The 20314-nt window shown below is 42.0% G+C and overlaps 1 protein-coding gene across 1 annotated transcript in view; it reads right to left on the bottom strand.

Annotated features, from left to right (window-relative positions):
- The window catches only part of LRP8 (LDL receptor related protein 8), a 67977-nt gene extending 49685 nt beyond the window's left edge, over positions 1–18292 (bottom strand). The window contains exons 1-3 of the mRNA XM_029959751.1: positions 18272–18292; positions 16231–16303; positions 15258–15455 (exon numbers count right to left, since the gene is read on the bottom strand). Of these exons, the coding sequence (XP_029815611.1) occupies positions 15258–15455; positions 16231–16303; positions 18272–18292 (292 nt within the window). The remainder of the gene's footprint in view (positions 1–15257; positions 15456–16230; positions 16304–18271) is intronic.
- Positions 18293–20314: the final 2022 nt, after the last annotated feature.

Genomic DNA, 20314 nt, shown 5'->3' with positions numbered 1-20314 from the left:
TATAGCAGCTGCCCGTGTCTTTTGCCACCTCTCAGCCACCTGTTCTTCAACTTGTTTAACATGGCCTCTAACTATGTTGTCAACTACATTTTTGTAACCTTTAAGTCAAACCACATATCACAAAATACACATAGTAGCTTATTAACGCACACAGTATCTTATTAACAAGGTCATGATTCAATCAAGAAACACTGAAAAGTGAGACAACTCTTGTTTTCCCTAACATGTTAACACAGATTTATTTATTTTTTCATCTTGATGCATTATGTTCTATTATCAGCCTGTCTGATTTTGTCCAAAACTAACAGCAGCACAATCAGCACACAGAGCTCTCAGAGCTGAATTGGGTGTTCTTGTAGCAGTCAGGAACTTCAGGCTTAGCCTGCAGATCTTCTACAGCAGGTTCTGTACTGTGCTCCGTTTAACCTTTTAAACCACCATGAAAATGAAGACTTTCTTTCCAACCCAGCATCACTAAAAGAGGTAGAGTAGATCACTGAGATAAAATCCTGTCACCAGCATAGTAGGTAAGATTGCACTTGGTCTAGATAAAGTGATTTTTTTATGACACTCAAGTTTAAAGTACACCTCATTTCCTATGCAGGTCAGCTATAATTTCCTATGCAGCCACCTAAGACTTGAGGGAGTCTGATGTCAGAACTTTAAATAACTGCACTCGCAGTGTAACCTTTCCAAAACCTTCTCTGACAACGAGACAGAGTTGTCTTTATGTGGGTTTTTTCCACCTGCCAATTGCAGGAGCGAAGGCAAGAGGAGCTCAAGGGGAAAGGCTCTGGCAGACTGTAAGAGCTTTGCCTTAGGACTCAAAGCTCCTACCCAGCCCTGCTTCACACCAAAGACAAGAGTAGCAAGAAGCCACCATCCCTGTCTGGTGACATGAGGGATATGGGATGAATGGCAAGCACAGGCACACCTTCCACTAATCATCCTGTGCCTCACAGAAAGGTCAGCTCTGCCTCTGTGAGTCAGCTCCTCTGCTCCGTGGGCATCTGTGCCATCTGCCCCAAAGAAAACAGATGCCAGGCTGCTAATCTGCTTTGAGGAGAGGGAAGGGATAGCCTGGCAGAGATTTTGATCCGTGTCACAATTACAGTCCAGTCCCGTAGCAACACACATTTCTCATGATCCCAAGCTGGAGTTAATACAAAAGCTGAGCTGAGCCAATATAACCTTCAGAATGTGAAGGAAATAATCTCTTACACACCCCCTAAAAAGCAATTGGAAGTATGACAAATGTCTGGATACCTTCAGAGTGCTTCATTCTGTTGGGTTAAAAACCACAAACCAAATAAAAACCACAAACCAAAACAAGAGTAGTCATGTGAAATCATCAAAATAAAATACTCTTTTCCTAATGTTTAATAACCCCAACATCCTGATTGACTGCGTCTGGAGAAGTGTGCTCACAACAACATTCAAATGTATTACTTCAGGTTACATCAGACTTTTCAATAAAGGCAACACTGTGAGGCCACAGAAAAGACTAAGACCAGCCTACAAGTTACCCCAGCATCTACATTCCAGCACCTTTATGAAATACTGCCCAGTCTCAACAATTCAGGTTATACAGAAAATCAGATGGAAATTTGTGAGCCAGTTCAAGAAGAGCACATGACGTGGTCTTGCTGACTTTCAATCATCAGAACAACAGGACTTGGTCTGTCCAGACTCTCTGCTGTCTACGTCCAGTTCATAATATGGTTTCTGCTGACAACACCTACACAGTTCATGATATGCTGGAGCTCCAGGTGTAGTAATTGTCTTTCAAAAGGCAGATTTGTGCATCCATGTGTTGTGTGTGCTGACATGTGTCACCCATGGCTGCCATCACTGTGCACTGAATCATCACACTCGAGGCCTGCATGCTGCTGTTCCTCCCTCCCCTTTCAAACCTCCCCATTCTCAGCCAGTTTGGAACTCTGAAGATCTCTAAAGTTTGGGAAAGTGGTTAAGTAATTACAGCACAGAGGAAGTAAGTCAGCACATATGTGGGTTTGAACTACAAAAATTTTTCATTTGGCTCAGGAGAGAAAATGTGTATTGAAAGCCAGAAACATCAGTTCTCAAAATATTTGATGAGCAGACAGGGACACAAGCACTCCTTCTGGAACATACGTTACACAACAGCTTCCAGTGGCAGCTGCTTTACACTCTTTGGAAAAAAAGATACCACTTTTTCCAAACCAATACCATAGGAGATGAATGAAAAGAATCCAAGTGAAGGAGAATCTGATGCAGAATTGTTACTAGGCTATGAAAAGGTAAGAGCTCATCCTACAGTTGTGAAGTTCCTTCCTGATTTGAACACATTTTACTCAGGAATCTGAATCCCAGACATATTTTTCTTTTAATTCTTTTACACAATTTTAGAGAACTCTTCTTCATTTATTATGTATAACAGGGATAACATTTTTATTTAGTTTAAATTGGCCTTTTCTAAACACCATTATACAACTTCAAGCTACTTCCCTTTGAAATGTTCTCACAGTGGTCGTCTCCCTGGTATTTAGAACTCACCATGACTAACTCCTCATAGCTTCTTAAATATATGCAAAAAGAAAAGGACTTTGATTTATGTTACTAAATGCAGTCAAATCACAGACTGTCTCCTGAAGCCAACCTTTAAAAACATTAATAAATATTTTATACCATATGCTGAGAATATCATGGGCTCCCATCTCAGGAGGAAAACAGAAACACATGGAAACTCCTTGCTCACTAGTCTGTGGAAAGAATCTGTAATGCAGAACTCAGACAGGAGGGTGGATAGAAGTTGTTATGCACAAGCACAGTGCAATGGCTGCTATTAAATAAACAGAAAATCTTGCACATTAGGACTCAAACTGTGCTCAGAATTCAGACCACCAGCAATCTGAGGCCACCAGCAGTTTAGCTCTGTTACTTCTTCTGTTTTTCATTCCAAGTACTGCTTCAAAGGATAATTCTGCATTTCAAATAAAACAAGGTATAATGTTTACACCAGCACAGTATCACAAAAGGAAGGAAAAAGAACAATGAAAATTCACTTTTTTTTTCATAATCCTGACATACAATTCTGCTTCAATATTTCTCTTTAAACCTTCTCAACCAAGATTACCAGCTCATGAAAAGTAACAAGGAATAGCTCAAAACACTCTAAATGGAGCATGACTGGTATTGAGACAACATCCAACTGCTACTCTGCAGTGATGAGTTGAGTTCTAGACAACCCAAAAATCCTGCTCCCAGTCCAACAGCAGCTGGAAGTAGCAATAGTGACCTTTAAATTTCAGGACAATAAATCCAGATACAGCATGCAGTAGAACAGCAAGAGGCAAAATCTGAGAGCACATATGTGAGGCATGATCTGTGCCTGAAGGCTACACAGATTCAAAACTCCTACTTTTTTTTTTTTTAAACTTTCACACGGATGGTTTTGAAGAAGTTGCTTAAGCTCAGTTTTTGTCAGAGCCCTGTGCCCCTCACTGCCCTCACTAAACTACTGATGCATGTACACATGTTATTAAAGCACAGGCATGGCCAGATGCCCCCCTTCCCACTAGCACTACAGAAGGAAAGTCTGCAAAAGGAATTGCTTCCTAGAAGCCACTAATTTAGAGCATTCAGCTTTGGAGAAACTGCCTGCAATGAAGCATCCAAAAAAAGGTGCATTTATTGGCAATGTTAGCTTGGAGCCCATGCATATTTCCTTGTGCACTTGTGAATGTCTAGGCTTTACTCTTTACCTACACTTCTAGGAAAACAGCAACTTAAGAAAATATCTTACTGAAGAGGTGTGGATAAAAAATTTAAATAAGGGGCTGCGATAGAGCAACATTTAACTTAAAATGTCCTCATGTGATCAACTTTTATGCAATTAATAAAAAAAATGGCAAGAAATTAGTCCAAGAAGAGTACCACAGTTTAGAGTTTTTAACCCAGTGGTAAAATCCAATCACAATTTATAGCCCTGTTATTACCTAGTGTCCATCAAAGATGAACATACTCAACAGACATACTCCAATCACCTATTTATAACATAGTAGCATCTCTGTGAGCAGTTTTGACAAAATTACACCATTTTTTTGCAGATGGTGACACTTTTAACCACTTCACTCACTTACTGTCCCATCACAAGGCAGCAGCAGAGCCAAAACAAACCCAGGGTTCTTGACTGCCAGACCTGCATCTCAACAACTTTCCGGCATGATTCTCCCTCACGGGCTATTTTTGCCAAATCTATAATAACTATGTGAATACAATTATCTATCACCTTTCTGTGTATATGAAGGGTAACCCTCAAGCCATGCCTGGCATCAGATGAGGGGCCCCTCCGATGTTCTTACTATCACCTCTGTTCCCTCCTGCTGCCGTTACTGAGTTACAGAGTCATAAGGGAGAGTCCAGAATTGGAACTCCCTACCATGTCAGGCTACTAATTGGATAGTCAGGACCTTTCCCCCCGTGTTTTGGCAGCTCTGCAGTTGATGCCTGGGACAGACACACCTGTACCAATAAACAAACACTTCAGGGAAAATCAGGTCCAGCGGCGGCAGCTCCACTTCTGCAGGCACTCGAGTACAAATGAGACCAGGGGTTCAGGTCACCCCTTCCCTTTCTTTCCCTGGATAATCAAGCAGCAAAGCTGTACCCTAGGCACTGGGAAGGGGGAATGCTCGCAGACCACACGCTGGGCTCCATCAGGAGCTGGCTGGTTGCACACAGCCATGAACACACAGCCTCTTCACAAGCCTCTCAACTGCGTGGAGAGCCCAGCACACCCCAGGGGGGTCTCCGAGTCTCTGTATCCGCAGCTGCTCTTTCACTTTCCTCCCTCCCAGGCTCACTTTCTTTCTCTTGTTCACAGAGATTATTCCCATTCTAATCAAAACAGGGAGGAAAAAGCCCCACAGAACGCTAGGGGGACAAAATTATACAAAGGATAAAGGAGTGGAGCAGCATTGAGACCAGACCCGTTTGTAAAAGAGATTATGGTCGCAAAAGTGCTCCTTGTCAAGAGGGAAAATAAAGGCACAAAAGGTCCCTAGATGAGCAAACATAATGAAACCTGCCAAGATGAGTGATAAAATCATAGAAAGAAAAATTATACAGGTCTCCAGGAAACTGCCAGAATTCATTGTAAAACATTTTTTCCTGCTTCCTGAAATCTGCATCTTTTTTGAATTAAAATGAGAAGCTGGCCCAGTACAGTGCAACATTGGTATTTGACCTCGTATCTGCCAGGATGGTATCTCTTCCCTGTTCTGTCAAAGGACTGAATATATCAAACAGCACCCAGGACTTCCTAAAAACTCATACCATAAAGGAAAAATGGAGTGCAGTGTCCCAGCCCATGTCAGGCCATCTCCAGCAGCTGCAAGGAAGCCATTGCACCCTTGCTGGCAACACCTGCATGGCCAGAGAGGCCACTGCTGCATCACGATCCCAGCTCACTCCAAAGGAAGATGCTGCTTTTCCATGCTGAAGTGACAACTCTTCTGAGGTGTTCAAGGTACCAATAAATGAATTGCTGCTCAAAGGGACAAGAGGACACGAAGAATTCAGCAAAAAAAGCTTTCAGTAGACAAGCATAGACTTAATATTTCGTACGTCCTCGCTCTTTTATGTGCAAAAGAATGTAAGTCTGAAAAGGCTCTGCTGCTATTAAATAATTGTGTTTCTTATCTCAGAGTGAACATTTCATCTTTTATATACATACAAAGAAACCCCACCTGTTTTCTTTTTCAGAGGATGGAACAGGCAGCTTAGATGGTGATTTTAATTGAATGTGTTCGGGCTGTTGCACGAGAATACTGGTGTGTAGACCTGTGGCTGATAAGAAAAGACTTTCCCTTACCACCTACACCTTGACTTCATTACAAATATCCCTGCTGGTTCTCACAACTCATCTCCAAGTTTGACACTTGCAACATGTCTAGAGGCAGGTATTCAAGCAGAAACAGAAGTTCTAGCAAAATTCAGTATGTTAATTGCTATTTCTCATTCCCATTCCACACGGGGCTGATATCCCTGCTGAAATACTTGAATGACTTGGGTGGGTGTGTGTTTGTGCATTTCTCAACACACGTGTATCATTTTACCCACATAAATGCACACGCAATGGCTAGAAATGAAAGTGTTGATTGTCAAACATGCTAGACATGTTAATCCCTGCACAGAAAAAAAAAAAGGGAGAGAAGCGTGGTTATGTTTGCACTAAAATGACTGATTGGTGTTTGCAACCTCTATGCCAAAACAGTGTTCTTACAATAACTTGAGTGTCATACAACTCAGAGAGCTCAAATGACATGGTAGGATGACTACCTAGCAGCCAAAGCCAGAAAAGCAGAGCAATAACTGGCATGAGTGCATTCCCATGGGAACGTGTAAAACGTGAGGTCTAACAAAGCTACTGAGTCCTCTGTATTTTAATGCCAAGGATTCTTCAGATGTTTAGTATGTTAAAATACAAAAAGGGTGAGCTGAAACATGTCACTTCAAATATAGCCATTGAATACAGTGCCCCTAGAAAGGAGGCTGGAGCTACTGTTAAAGCAAAGCCCTGATTAAGGCTCCCATTGCATCCCACAGAGGCCCAGGGGAAGATCCACACTCCTCTCCCACGTGCACAGTGCAGGCACTGACCCTCACCCCAGAGCACAATCTCACTGAGAGCATTTCAGAGCATTAAAAATCTCCCGTGCAAAGTTTAAATTACATAAATTATCTACCAAAGCATGCAGAGACTGCATATTAAACTAGTCTTAATCATGATCCTAATCCTCAAGGAAGCAGGATGGGGTATCATGAGACCCTTATTAAAACTGTAAAAGATTTCAGTGGGAGTTAGTCCTGAATGAAAACGCAATCCTACAACTGTAGGAATGGAGAAAGAAGGAAAAATACCCATCAAAGAAAAGGTGGTGGAACAAGGAATCACAGCTTCAACAAACAATTCATTATGATACTGAAATGGAGAAGCTATTTTAATGGCAACAACGTTAAAATGAAGTCATTTGATATTCACTTATTTTCCTCACACTGTAATTTACCCATTTAAGAAAGAAAAGGTTTGCTGACTGTGCTCTTGCACTGCAATACTGCTTCATTCAATTAAAACATTTCAATTTTCAAATTATGTTTTGCCTTTGATTCCCAGAAATTATTTCCCTTTCACATCAACCATAATAATTAAAACAACAAACAAACAAAAACAGAAATATAAAAATCAGGGAATCTGAATTTCAGAAAGCAAGTGGCAAGAGAATAGAAAAAACAAAACACTAAGCAATGAAAAACTACCTGAGATTTCTGAAAACCTTTTAAGTTTTTAGTAGCTCAATATTTATAGCCTGTTAAATAATTACACATACAAGAGCTTCACACACTCAACTTTCATTTTCCTGCTATTCTCTTCTATTGAAATAACTGTAAGATTAATTATAGCCATAAAAAGGCAGCATCAGACTCTTTTATGACCATTGCTGTTTATGAACTGCATGAACACATCAGACCAATAGGAAAAATGTTTAAATGCCGGTGTTTAAATCTTTGTAGCAGTCAAACAGCAAAAGCTCAGAGCTGATCTGAGCTATGGGAACACTGCAAATGTCAGAGCTGGCAATGCTACATGAAGAAGTGACTCGCTCACAAGCTAACACTGCTTAAGAACAGAACAATACAAACATCAGAAAAGACCCAGTAGGTATTTTCTGTTGGTTTTCCTATGGAACTTGGTCAGCCCTCTGCAAAGGTCACTTCTGACATGAGCTCTAAACACCTTCCCTTAAAGGAAAAACACATTTTGTTTTGAATAGGTATTACTGAAAACTCTTCAGCACTGGTAGAATTGCGGCACAATCACTGCAAATCCTAAATTCATTTACATCTCTAGGTAAGTAAAATGCTGAGATCACCAAAGCCATGTAATCATCAAAAAGGAGATGTAATTCTCTGCCCATGAGCCACAGACAAAGTTATCCCACTACGAGGGATAAACTGGCAGGCTTTGAGTTTGCTGAATTTCCTTTGATGTAAAAAGAGTAATTTCACGCTTCAAGAAAAGGAACAGGATGCAAGAAAAAACTGGATTTGATTCCTTACCCTGTCAAAGACTTCTTGTGCTATTCCCTATAGTTTGGTGTCCTTTGGGATGTTGAGGTTGACTTGAGGTTGCTCAATCAGGACACACCTGGAGGGATTCGAGGCAGTTACAGTGGATAAGGAACCAGAGGCGCTTGGGAAACAAGTGAACACGGGCTGGGATGATTCAATGAGGAGTGAAGGTACATTTGTGAGAATCTGAAGAGTTTTAATACACTTAGGATAAAAAGGACTTTTAAAAATCTGCACAGGACTGTAAGCCACCATCCCTAGGGAACTACTAGTCTGCTAACAGCCTTCAACAAGTCTTGTCCACCCCCAGTGTACTGTTAAACACTTCCACGGAAAAGGAGTTTTCAGGAGTCTGGAACCTCCTGCAAAGTAGGCCTGGAAGCTAAGGAGCATACTAGAGACAGAAGAATGAATTAATTTTTAAGTTACATTTTGGATATGATAAAGCTTTGACAGAGGTGAGTGAACAATGCAAACACTGTATCCTGATGGCAGAATTGTGTCATTGCCAATTATCTGACAAAACAATCTGAAATGAGAGACTACATACAAGGAGAGGCTGAGGGAACAGCATTTGTTAGGACATCATAAGAGAAGGCTAAAAGAAGATATTATTGCTGCCTTTTACTCCAGAATGGGAGGGACTAGAGAAGATGGAGCCAGGCTGTTCTCGGATATCCACCGTGACAGGATGGGAGGTGACAGACACATTCCGCAACAAAGGAAAGCCTGTTGAGATAAAGGGATTTTTTTTTTCATTAATAAGGGTGGTCAAACATGAGGACAGGGGTCTACTTTGAGCAGGGAATTGGACTACATGACTCCCAGGGGTCCCTTCTGTCTTAAATTATTCCATGACTTCATGGAGAGAGGATCATGGCTGTTTTCCTTTTATTCTGTCTCAATAAATTTGATCACACTGACAACTCAAAGCTTTCATCATTAGCCCTACAAACCAGCCTGGGCACCTGGAAAATGAGACTGCCACTTTTGTGCCTTGTCACTGGGAGGACCCTGTGGCTCTGGAAGTGTTTCCACACTCTGTACCTTGTCCTGTGTTTGTTTTACAGATGGGGCCCTCAGCTGCTGCAGTTCAGCAGTGCTCCCAACAGCCCGGCAAGGACAGTGACAGGGGGACAGTGACAGGATCATTGAAGCTGCTGAATTTTATGCTGGCATTAGCCACTTCAGTGTAGTGAGAGTGTTGTTAAAATGCACACCTGTACATCTGGCATTAACATCACCACATTCAATTCCCAAAATGATCTCCAACAAATTAATCCAACAGAATAGTCCTTCATTTACACGTTTCACTGCATTTGCAACCCCCCACCATCTTATCACATATATACAAACAGATCTGCTCTTAACCTTAGGGGAAAAAAAGGAAAAAAATGTACTCTCTGTGACTGCCCCAGGTCCTAAAACCTGATATCTGGCTGTGCCTGGCTGATTTGGCCTAGTTTTTTTTCTTTTGCTACTTGAATTCAATGACCCAGTGTACGTGATGCCCTGAAAGAGACAGTCCACCCTTCCTCAGGAAAAATTCTCCAAGGGCAAGGAACAGTTTATTAAGCCTCTTTCCACAAAAGCACAGTAATGTCACCAAGCTCACTCAGTCATGCAGGAGATCTGTATCAAAGGAGGATAAAAGAGATGCAGTAGTAACACCCTTAGGGGTGGAGGGAGAGCTGGGAGAGGATTGTGCTTTCGGGGGCGAACGGAACCACCAATGCTACCCACAACTACAGGATTTTGCATCTGGGCAACTTCATAGAACTTGAGGGCAGAACTGACCACCACTGTGAGAGATCAGCATACACAGCAGCAGCACACAGAATGTCTGGGACCATGGAAAATACTCATTAAAAATATAACTGGCAGGTTTGGATACATCTCCCTGAACAGCTTGTGACATGTACTTCAAAATAAGAAAGGACTGCATGAATTGGTAGTGTATTTCAAACCAACATTCAGGGTTTGATTTTGTATTTCATTTCCATTTTAAGATCTATTTCCAGGACTGCTGCTTATTAAACCTGCCCTATTAAATCATTCCCCTACTAAATGCAACATGAATTAAGGTTTCCTCTTCTCTTTCTCTTTCTAGTAACACCCTACAGTACCTTTCTGTATAATAATTTCTGTTCTTAACTAGGAGAATGTCACATATCTGAAAAAGAAATAAGTGGTGAGTTTATGGCTGCCTGCATTCTTCCATCTCATTATATATACAATGTCCTAAGGCAAGAGTTTGCCAGCTTAGATTTTCACTTGCTCTATCCCTTTAATTTGTGTTCCCATCAGTGCTGTTACTGTTTGCTAGCATTTGTTTTTATTTTTCTCTAGAGATTTTTTTTTGGGCTTAAGTCATTGATTAAATAATCAAAATACTTCAGAGGGAAATTTAAAATTTCCTTCTTGTATAAAGAGCAGAATGATTCAGTACCTGCACTGGAACAGCATAAAGTGGGTAATATTCCTTGTGCTGGAGGTCTCTGTTAGCTCAGCCAGAAGAATGACTTCCCTTCCCCCTTTCTCAGCTTCAAGAAACTGGATAAGGAAAAGGTGAGCAATCCTTCCATATGCATAAGCAAAGCCTGTGCAAATCAACAGTGGCTGCACCAGAGCTCCAGGGTGATCGCTGAGCCACACTGGGCTACTTTAGTGAGAGCAATGAAAAACAGGTCCAGGGCTCTGGAGCAATGAAGAGCACATGTAGGGTACCAAACCTGCAGCTGCCAGAGGCATGCTGCTGTTGAACCTTGCAGCAAACAATTATAAGATCCTCATCGTTCAAGCCTCCTCTAAGGTCAGAAAATATTTTCCTTATCTCAAAACAGCTGCTGGTGAGGTGTGTGGGAGTCGAAGGCATCAGGCTGACAGCAGCACTAACTCTCCTCCCACTACTTCCAGATACTTTGCTCCCCTGTTTAATGGTTTCTGGGGAGCTCTGTGCATACCAACAGGCTGGCACGATGGACATGAAATCCATTTTCACTTCAGAGCACCCTCCAGCAAAGGCAGCTCTGCACCACTCCGGGCTCTCCCTGACACAGGCAGGGAGAAGCAGCAAGGGCTGATGTCAGACAGGATAAGCTGCTCCTCTCCTGCCTCTTTCCTTGGTGAGCATCCTGGGCAAGGACAAAGTGGTTCACCTGCTTTACGTACAGTCAACCTTTCCTGAGCAGAGGAAGTTCAGGCAACTGCTGACTCTAAAAAGGCATTGTTGAGGAAGAGGAGGCTTGTAGTTGGCATGCCCAAGAACTACCTCTTCCCCTTCCCCACCAGGAACACCATGGCAGCAACAGCTAAGTGGTGCTTCTTTGTTCCCACTCACCCACCACCCCATTTCTTTTCATTTAATAAACATGTTTCTCAAAATAACTTTCCTCTCCCTCAATATTAAATTCCTCCTCCCTCTCCCAGCCTCAATCAACACAACATTTTGAATGTGAATTGGGCCCTTTCTTCCCCTTGTGGACAGCATTCATTTCTGAGCTCACATGGTTTGGCTTCTCGTGATTTCAGGGCTCACTCTGCTTCCACACAGAAACAGAAAATGTAATAAAACACACCTCCTCCCCAAACTGACAGTTATTTCCAATGAGGATTTTAGAGACAACAGATCCAGCCCACAAGATGCCCCTGAATATATCAGCTTACAGAAAAGGGGGACACATTCCTCTAAAACCTTAATATAAATTAAATGAGACAAAATACATTCAGCAGCCAGATAATAGCACTGAAAAACTGACAGATGGCAGAACACTGAGGTTTAGTGGTGGCACTCACACATTACATGAATAATTCACTTGGACAAATGTATGGATGTGAGAGCATGTTCAGGTTAAGGATCTGACTCAAAGAAAAATGAAGAAAGATAAGCACAGTTTCTTCTTCACAATGACCCATTTCAAAGCAACAGCCTGGATAACCATCCCCTCCAAAATCAGTCCATGCCACAAACTAATCAAACCAATGTCCATAACAGGGAGAAGTCCTATAGAGCTCATCAGCTGAGAATTCAATGGCACTCATGAGATACCCTTACAGCCACCACTTCCAGACACATTCAGTGGCTTGAAGAAAACCCAGTTAAAAAAAATAATTGCATGAATAGCAGAAAAGGCTGCAGACATCACAGGTCCAACAGAAGTCAGGCCAGATGTGGTGCCATCTCACCTATCCAACAGAAAACAGGTCATGCTGTCCTGAGCACCTGGGGATGGGCAACAAAGCTCAGCAACACCAGCAATTTGGGAAACAGAGAAAGCAAAGTACTGTTTTGGCTTTGTTAAAACCCAAAACCCAACCCCACAAACTGTTACCTTTAACTGAGCATTAGAGATGGGGACACAACATCCCTAACTGCCAGTAAGAGAGCACAAACTGTATTTAAAACCATACCACAAAAGCATTCAGAAAATAAAAAGCTATTTAGCAGGTGGCTAGATGCTGAGAGAAACTGCCTTGTTTTCATCACACTGTATGCTGGAAGTACTCCTAAAATGCAACAGTCAGCACTATCAATGCTCTTAAACTCCCTGGTTCAAATGGACTATGGACAGTGTCCCAGTACTGCATTAATTGAGGAGCAGCCCCAGATCCTGGCAGAGGTGCTGGCAATTACATGGCCTGTCTTAAAGCAATTGATTTTATAAAGCAGTTTGATCTTGGCAGAGGTGAGAAATCTCTATTTCCCAACCTGCCCCTTTCCCTAGGGAAGCTCTGCAGTGCAGGCTCCTCCACAGGACTGTGCTGCATTTCTAAGCAGGAAAATGAGACAGTTACAGGGATCTGAAGTCATTCCCCACCACAGAGAGAAAGTTCAGTCTTGATTTCATCAGAGAGAAAGAAAATGGGACTAGAGGAAGGGACCATACAGGAATGTCCAACTATACATCCTGCCTCTCACTACATCTTCTGTCGTTGCAGCCTCTTCTTTGCCCTTAATAACATTTACCCACACAAGGAGCCAGGTCTTTTCCATTAAGGGTTCAAACTGCAAGCAAAGCCCAACACTTTCTTGTTTAATGGCCTGCCAGGTTTATAACTCGCTGCTGTCTTGACCAGCAGTGGCAGGAAGTCCTGCAAACATGTTTGAAGTTACCCCACAACCAGCACTGGGATGACATGTTACCAGGGTGACTCTGTGTCCTCACAGAGCAGATCAGCCTTTACTACTTGATCTTCATCCGAGTAAGTGTGAACTTCAGATTTGAGTAATCCCAGAAAACAAGTATCAACATTCAAGTACCCTGTGAATGTTGAGACTCAGGTCCATGTATACACCATACAAAAATTGATCTATTTTGGCTAAAACTCATAAAACCTAAATGTCTTACTTTGAGGCAAAGCACAGTAAATCTGCCCGATACAGGTATAAACAAATAAAGTATGGCATAGCTATGTGCCACAGTCTGTTAAGCTGGTCTCAAAGCCCTTGTAGTTAAAAAAACAAATTAAGAATTGATCCCTACAGGTACTGCTGCTTTCACTAGGAATTCCTGACTCCTCTTAGTCATAAATGTACTACAGAATGGGAACAAACTTCTTCCTGTGTCGAGGTGACACTGGCCATCTATTTCAAGGGCCATCTATTTTTCAGAACAAAAGAACCTGCACAGAAATGCAGACTTCAGTGGTCTTAGAAGTTTTCAAGCATGTAAAGAAATAATCATAATAAAAAAAAAAAAAAATCACAAAACTCTGAACAAATTACTTTGCTCTGAGGATGGCAATCCTGTACGGTAATAATCAGAGGCTCAGGTCAAGTTTCTTTTGTGATACTTAAGATTCAAGGTTGATTTCCCCAAAGGATGAAATAAGTGGAGGAAAAAAGGGAAAATGAAATAGCTAGAAAAGAAATGGAAGATGACTACCAAAAATTGTCAGGGGTCTTAGCACTGCATGGCTTATCCACAGGTAGTGCTATGGCCTATTTGCAGGCAGAGACTGCAGTGAATGGAGCTGCTTAGTTATGCAGCCCCCCTGCAGACAATCACACAGTGGAAGTGGGATTAATGAGACACCCTTTAACTAAGGAAGGTGCAGGGTGAAAGACCAACAAATATAGTACATAAATATGTTAATGTATTTATCCAAGTGATTTTTTTTCTGCAGCCTGTACATGGCTGCAAAAATGATTCAGTTCATTTTATGCAAGAAAAGTGCATTCATCTTCCTTAATTAGGGAGAAAGTAGGACTGGTACTAGGATTAAAAATAAAAGTATGGTTAATTTTCAAGTGCTGTGTGCCCCATTCTGGTGAAATTTGATAAAATACTTCCTCCAACACTGCTTCTGACTCATGGGAATATTTGTGCAGTACATGACTGGAAATTCAGTGGAACGGTTTGTACTAATTTCTTGGTCTGCCCAAGAACAAATCTGCAGACATAAGTAAGCACACAAATACAAGTCTACATATTAGTTCTCTCATTAAAATATCCCTGGAATTCCCTTCAACTCAACATCAGACAACCCTTCAAAGTTCTGGAGCACAAACGGGCCTCCTCAGAGAGTCATGAGAATGAGATAAAGTACACTATATGAAAATCATGCATGTTCTTCTGACTTACTGGGGTTTTTTAAAGGTAGTTACCTGCAGTTAACATCTGTCACACTTACTCTCAGCTTTAGTTATTTTACATTGCTCATCTTTCATCTGCTACTTTTTCCCTCCATTTGTTCTCAGAGGAAAAATAAAAAATGAAAAGACTGAGCAGTGCTCTGACATTGCAAAGCTCCTCTGTAATGACAGAAGTGCTGTCTGCAGTGATGATAAATCCCAATATGGTAGCATGCAAAACACCGCAAATCTGAGTTTCCAAAAAGCCTGATCCCAGGTGTGATCTTCATGCATTGCTGCTAATCAGTACTAAGATGTTTGTAAGTCCCTTATAGACAGAAATCCACACCAGACAGTGCTGTCTGTATCATAGTCTGGAAAACTGGCACATCTGAAAGTTTGTAAACCATGTGATTTGAACGACCTGAATCTTTTGTGTCTGTAATTTTTGTTCTAACAAGCATAAGTTGACAGATCATCCTGCAAGTGCTGGGAATAACAGCTTCAGCTTCTTATCTGTGCTTGGATATGACATGTCTGAGAAATACCCCTTTTCTGTGCTACTCACTGCATGCTGCTTCCGACTCATCTGACCCGTCCGGACACTCTTCTTCGCCGTCACACTTCCACCTGGCTGGGATGCAGTGGCCGTTGTCACAAGTGAAATCTGACTCAGCACAAGTTTTCTTTGCTGCAATAAAAGAAAAAAGTACTTGGCATGAGTATAAGCAGTGCAGAAGATCCACTAAGAATGACACTGATTGCCCTGTATTAAGAGGATTCATTTCACATTCAACATTGCTTCTTCATGACAGAGCCAAACGTATCATCACAGGTGGGTGTTTGTTCTCAGTAGAACTCTGATCCCGCCATTATTTAACAAGAAGTCACCTTTCTATGTCTTTTTCCAACCATTCAAAAACCAGTAATGTTCTTTTTCAAAATAGTTTTCTAAGGCTTTTACTATAAAAAACTGCTGCCTTCACGGAACTGAAAGAGTGCTCATGATATACAGACAGGCAAGACAAACAAGACTCACCTTTGGAGTACTATAATCTAAATAATAATGTTTCTATCTATGCAATCTATTCATGGCTTTTTAGTACCTCTGTCACTGCAGTAGATGGTCATAAAGCATTCCTTCAAATACTAAAATTCATTTCACTAAATGCCAACCACTCCACGCTCTTTGCTTTGCTTGCATTAATCCTGGGCTTGAAAGAGAGACAAGACATGAACTCAAGCAATTAATTGGTCTGTTCCTCTGTGCCAGTGGTGCAGCACCACCAGTGCTCTGCAATACTAGTCAGCATCTTTCCACTGCAGCAAAGAGAGAATTCCACATATACTTGGCCGCTTCAGTCCAGGGACTCAGTGTCCATGTGACCACCAGGCACTCACAGCTTGGTTGGACTTGGTGCCTTCAGTGGTTTTTCTGCCATGAACTGGAGTGAACAGCCGTGCCATGGGAGTCCTGAGAGGGCTCAGGCTCAGTGTTACCACCCTGGCAGTGAAATGCTCTCTGGATAACTGGTATCTACCTTCACTAGTATCAATTGACACAGAAGTGGTGGCAGGGAGATTTGTTTCTGCCCCTGCAAAGCTGCCCACAACCTAATAGGATCACAGGAAAATTCAGGTAGTGAAGGACCTCAGAAGGTCACCAAGTCCAACCTCCTGCTCAAGACAGGCTCAGCTCTGAGGTCAGACCAGGCTACTCAGTGTTTTATCCAGCCTGGTCTGGAACACCCAAGATGGAGACAGCACAACCTCCCTGGACAACCTGTTCCGTGGCTGAGCTGCCCACACAGTGAGACTTGAGCTCGACAGCCGTTCCCTCACCCAAGTCATGTGCACACACCATTGAAAAATCAATGTTCATTCCAGCAAACATTTTCAAAGCATTACACACAACAAATAAGCCCCCGGGGTTTGATCTTTTATTTTCCTTTCTTGTTTTCTTACATGAGCTGCTGTCAGGAAGGGAGCCACGTTAAATATCACTCACGTGCCCACACAGGAAACAAGGAGCATTACTCGGTGAGCTGTTGAGAGATCTACATGGCTGAAATCAAGTACTCATTTTCTAGCACACAAAACATGTGGCTTCCCTGAACAGGCATCCAGCAGGAAAATGCTGCAAAGCATCACTAAGCAGCTGTACAATCTCTGAGGATCCAGTTTATAAAGAGAACATACATTTACTCCCCTTCTGTTGCTAAATGAGCCAGATTCTAGCAAGGGGTGGAAAAAGACAATTTTCATTTTTCTTTTCAGTCATTCAGAAACAGATATTGTGAACTAATAGAGGATAAAACCCAATCTCATATAAACCAAAAGTTTTAAAAGAGACCAGTCATACTAAGGATCCAAAGACATTGCACAACTGTTATCAGAGGGAAAAGACTTTCTCCGGAACATTTTCTCTTAAAAATCCCAAACCTGTGAAACTGGCACATCACTTGTGTGTAGTTAATGCAAGTGTTAATGAACCTGATGTATTCAGTGGCCAGAAAGGCTGACCAGATTCTGATTGGATACACAAGCATAATGAAGTCAGAGCACTCTCCTGCTCCATGTGAAGCTGACTGGGTAAAATGTTGGTATCTGCTCTTAGGGCAAGGCTGTGACATCCACAAATGAAACAATCACAGTCTCATCCACAAAGCAGAGACCAGTGTAATACTGGAGACATTAGAAGCTTAATTTTTAGAATTATTCAGTTTTATGCTAGTTCTCTCAATGTTCTAATGTCTTGTTTTCCATAAGAAAACTGCCCTTTAACTTATTTCCTAGAGATCTGAACAGCAACAAAACTACTATTTCACCCCAAAATAAACCTCTCCTTTTGCCATCAGTCTCACACTTATGTATTTCCAGGACAAGTGGATGCAGTCAGGAGTGAGGGGTCAGCCCCAGAGAGGGGTGTAACCTGCTCCCAGCAGATGGTGGCCCCGATTGCTTTGTTCCCCGACACTGCTCCCCCACAGCACCACCAAGAGATTGCCTGGACTCACAAAAGGGGAGAAAAGCATTACTGACAGTCCCAGGGTGTCCCTTGGAGGTGTTAATGTGCTCCCCCAGTGCAGCTCCCCTTTGGAGAATGAAGCTGGGCACGACCACTCAGCAGCAGTGGCTGAACTGAGATGTGCCATTGTGTCCCCACACCCACCCAAAGGTCCAACAGTCCTGTGACAGATGAATCAGCAGGATACAAATGTGTTTGGTCCTTTGTTTGAATCTAAGCTATTTAATCTCTTAAAGGAGCAGGACTAAGTGAGGGGGAGCTCAAACCTTCCTATGATTATTATATTTATTTCTAGGATATTTTTAAAAATTTTGTGCTTTTTATTAATTATATACTTATTATTTAAATACTATCTTCGATGTGTTATTATTTTTTACTACTGTAACTCTCCAACATTGGGTCACAGCTCTGGAAGACAGTCTCAACTACAAAAAACTATGCTTTCTGTTGCAAACAACAACCCAGATTATTCAAACTGTGAGAATACTGAAGCACTGTCTCATTTCTCACCTCTAATACAAGACTGGAATCACTTTATTTCCAACCAGATTCACCTTCCGGCACTCAATCGTCATGTCTCTGGGATCACAACGCAGGCAGGGAGCAGTTAATTAAAATATCAGCTCTCTGTCTTTTCCTTCCTTTTTCTTTTTGAAGTCTGATAACCCCTTCTGTTAATCTCCCATGTTATACACCTTTCTTCTATCAATAATTCATTGAGGCTCACACTGTGAATTGTTAGCGGTGCATTAAAATGTAAAATAAATAAATACATCCCTTTTAGACAATGGGAGGACACAGGTTCATTCTGTGGTTTCACCTGGCTCAGAAATAGTCAAGCAAAATTAACTGTCCCCTGAGATCCATTTCCTTTGCCGTAAGCAGCCCAGGCAGCTCTGCTCACATGTCTCTTCCGAATGAACATAAACAAACAAGAGTAAGTAGTCACAGCATCGCTGTGCCTCCGCTCCTCGGGGGGCAAACTGATACCTGGAACAAGAAAAGAGAAGGATACCGAGCGGAGGCAGAGCCTTTCATCCTCCCCTCTCCTCGGATGGCACAGGGACACCACAGGGACGGCCTTGCTTGTGACTCTCGCCTCATTTGCCTTTAGTTCCTGCTTTTCCTTTCTCACATCTGCAGCTGGACAGACCTGTCAGACACTCCAGCGGCACCTGTGCAACCACGGGACTCAGCTCCCACAGGGAAACAGCCCTGGCTTGGGCAGCTTTCCAAAGCAAGCCTTAGTTACAGACAGTCATTCCTGCTTCTCTTCTCCCAGAAAGGCAGGCAAGCAGGGAGGGACAGAAGGTTTCAACTTTACCCAGGAACGACAGAAAAATACCCTAAAACATGCTGAATTTTAAACAAAACTGCATCAAACCAACATGGTCTCTCATTTTGCAAAACGTTCTTTTTCCTTCCATTGCTCACATCTCTTATCCTGAACAGCAAGTAAGGATTCAGGGGTCATCCCTGCAGCAAATTAGAAGCAGAGAACCCAGGGCAAGTGGTTTAGAATATGAACATTTATAGAGGGAATTCATAAAAAAGCAATCACTGGGAACATGTATAATTAGATCAGAGGAAATAAATATATACCGAAAGGAGCAAGCCTTTCTGTGCTTTTTGTACAGGCTAGGAGCAGGGACAGGATGATATAAATGTGACTTCTAACTTCCAAAAATACCTCCTTCTGAAAGGCCAAATCCCTGACCCTAAGCTGAACAGGTATCTGAATCTAATGGAAAGGTCCAGGATTTATTCTTTCCTCCTCTTTCTAATAAAGCCCAACCTCCTCCTGCTGCCCTCAGTCACCTCAGTTAACCTCACTTAACTTCTGCCTCAGTTCCAGAGGCTTTACAGGGCAGGTACATCTTTTCAGTTACTCCTTATAAGACACCAGGCCCCCTGTGATCCAATTTCCAATTCATGCCTCGTTTATTCCTATTTTGCACATCTGTAACATTAAGCAATATCCAACTCCACAATAATTTCATTTCTTGCTACTCCCAGTTTCCCCAAGCCAACAGTTGAAAAGCAGAATGAACATATTTCCTCTCTCATCATTAACAGTTCTAAGTAGTTGTTCAGTAGCAGCAGTAATGTAAAAGCACATACAAAAGCACATTATCTTATTACAATTTGCCTATAAAGGACACTTTAAAATATTTTTTTTCCCATAAGGGAATTAACCCCTACATAGTAACAACAGATTCTAAACACAGGATATTTAGATTAAGGGTTTTTCTTCAAACTCTGGGTTGTGTATCCAGACAGAAAACCAGGCTAATGAGAGCATCCTTGAGTGTTAACTCAAAAAGACCCTGCAAACTGTGCTCTCTCCCCATTATATCCATTCAGCAACTGTTGGACAATTTCCACCACTTCTAAAAGAGAGGAAAGATGTGGAAAATAAGTCTACTCCTACAAGTTTCATAAAATTGGTAGCTGAATAGAGAACAATCAAAATCACAGCTCCACAGAGGGAGATGAGGGGAGAAAGTGGCCACAAGTGCTGCCAGTCAGCCCAGATTCTGCATCTCATCCCAAGGTGGGTTTACTGCAGAGGGAAGGTGGCTATCAGGGATTTAAAA

Source organism: Manacus vitellinus, unplaced genomic scaffold (assembly GCF_001715985.3).
Source record: "Manacus vitellinus isolate BGI_N305 unplaced genomic scaffold, ASM171598v3 scaffold_21_pilon, whole genome shotgun sequence".
Taxonomy (NCBI): Eukaryota; Metazoa; Chordata; class Aves; order Passeriformes; family Pipridae; genus Manacus; species Manacus vitellinus.
The sequence above is the reverse complement of the archived record's forward strand: the minus strand, read 5'-3'. Positions and strand labels throughout refer to the sequence as shown.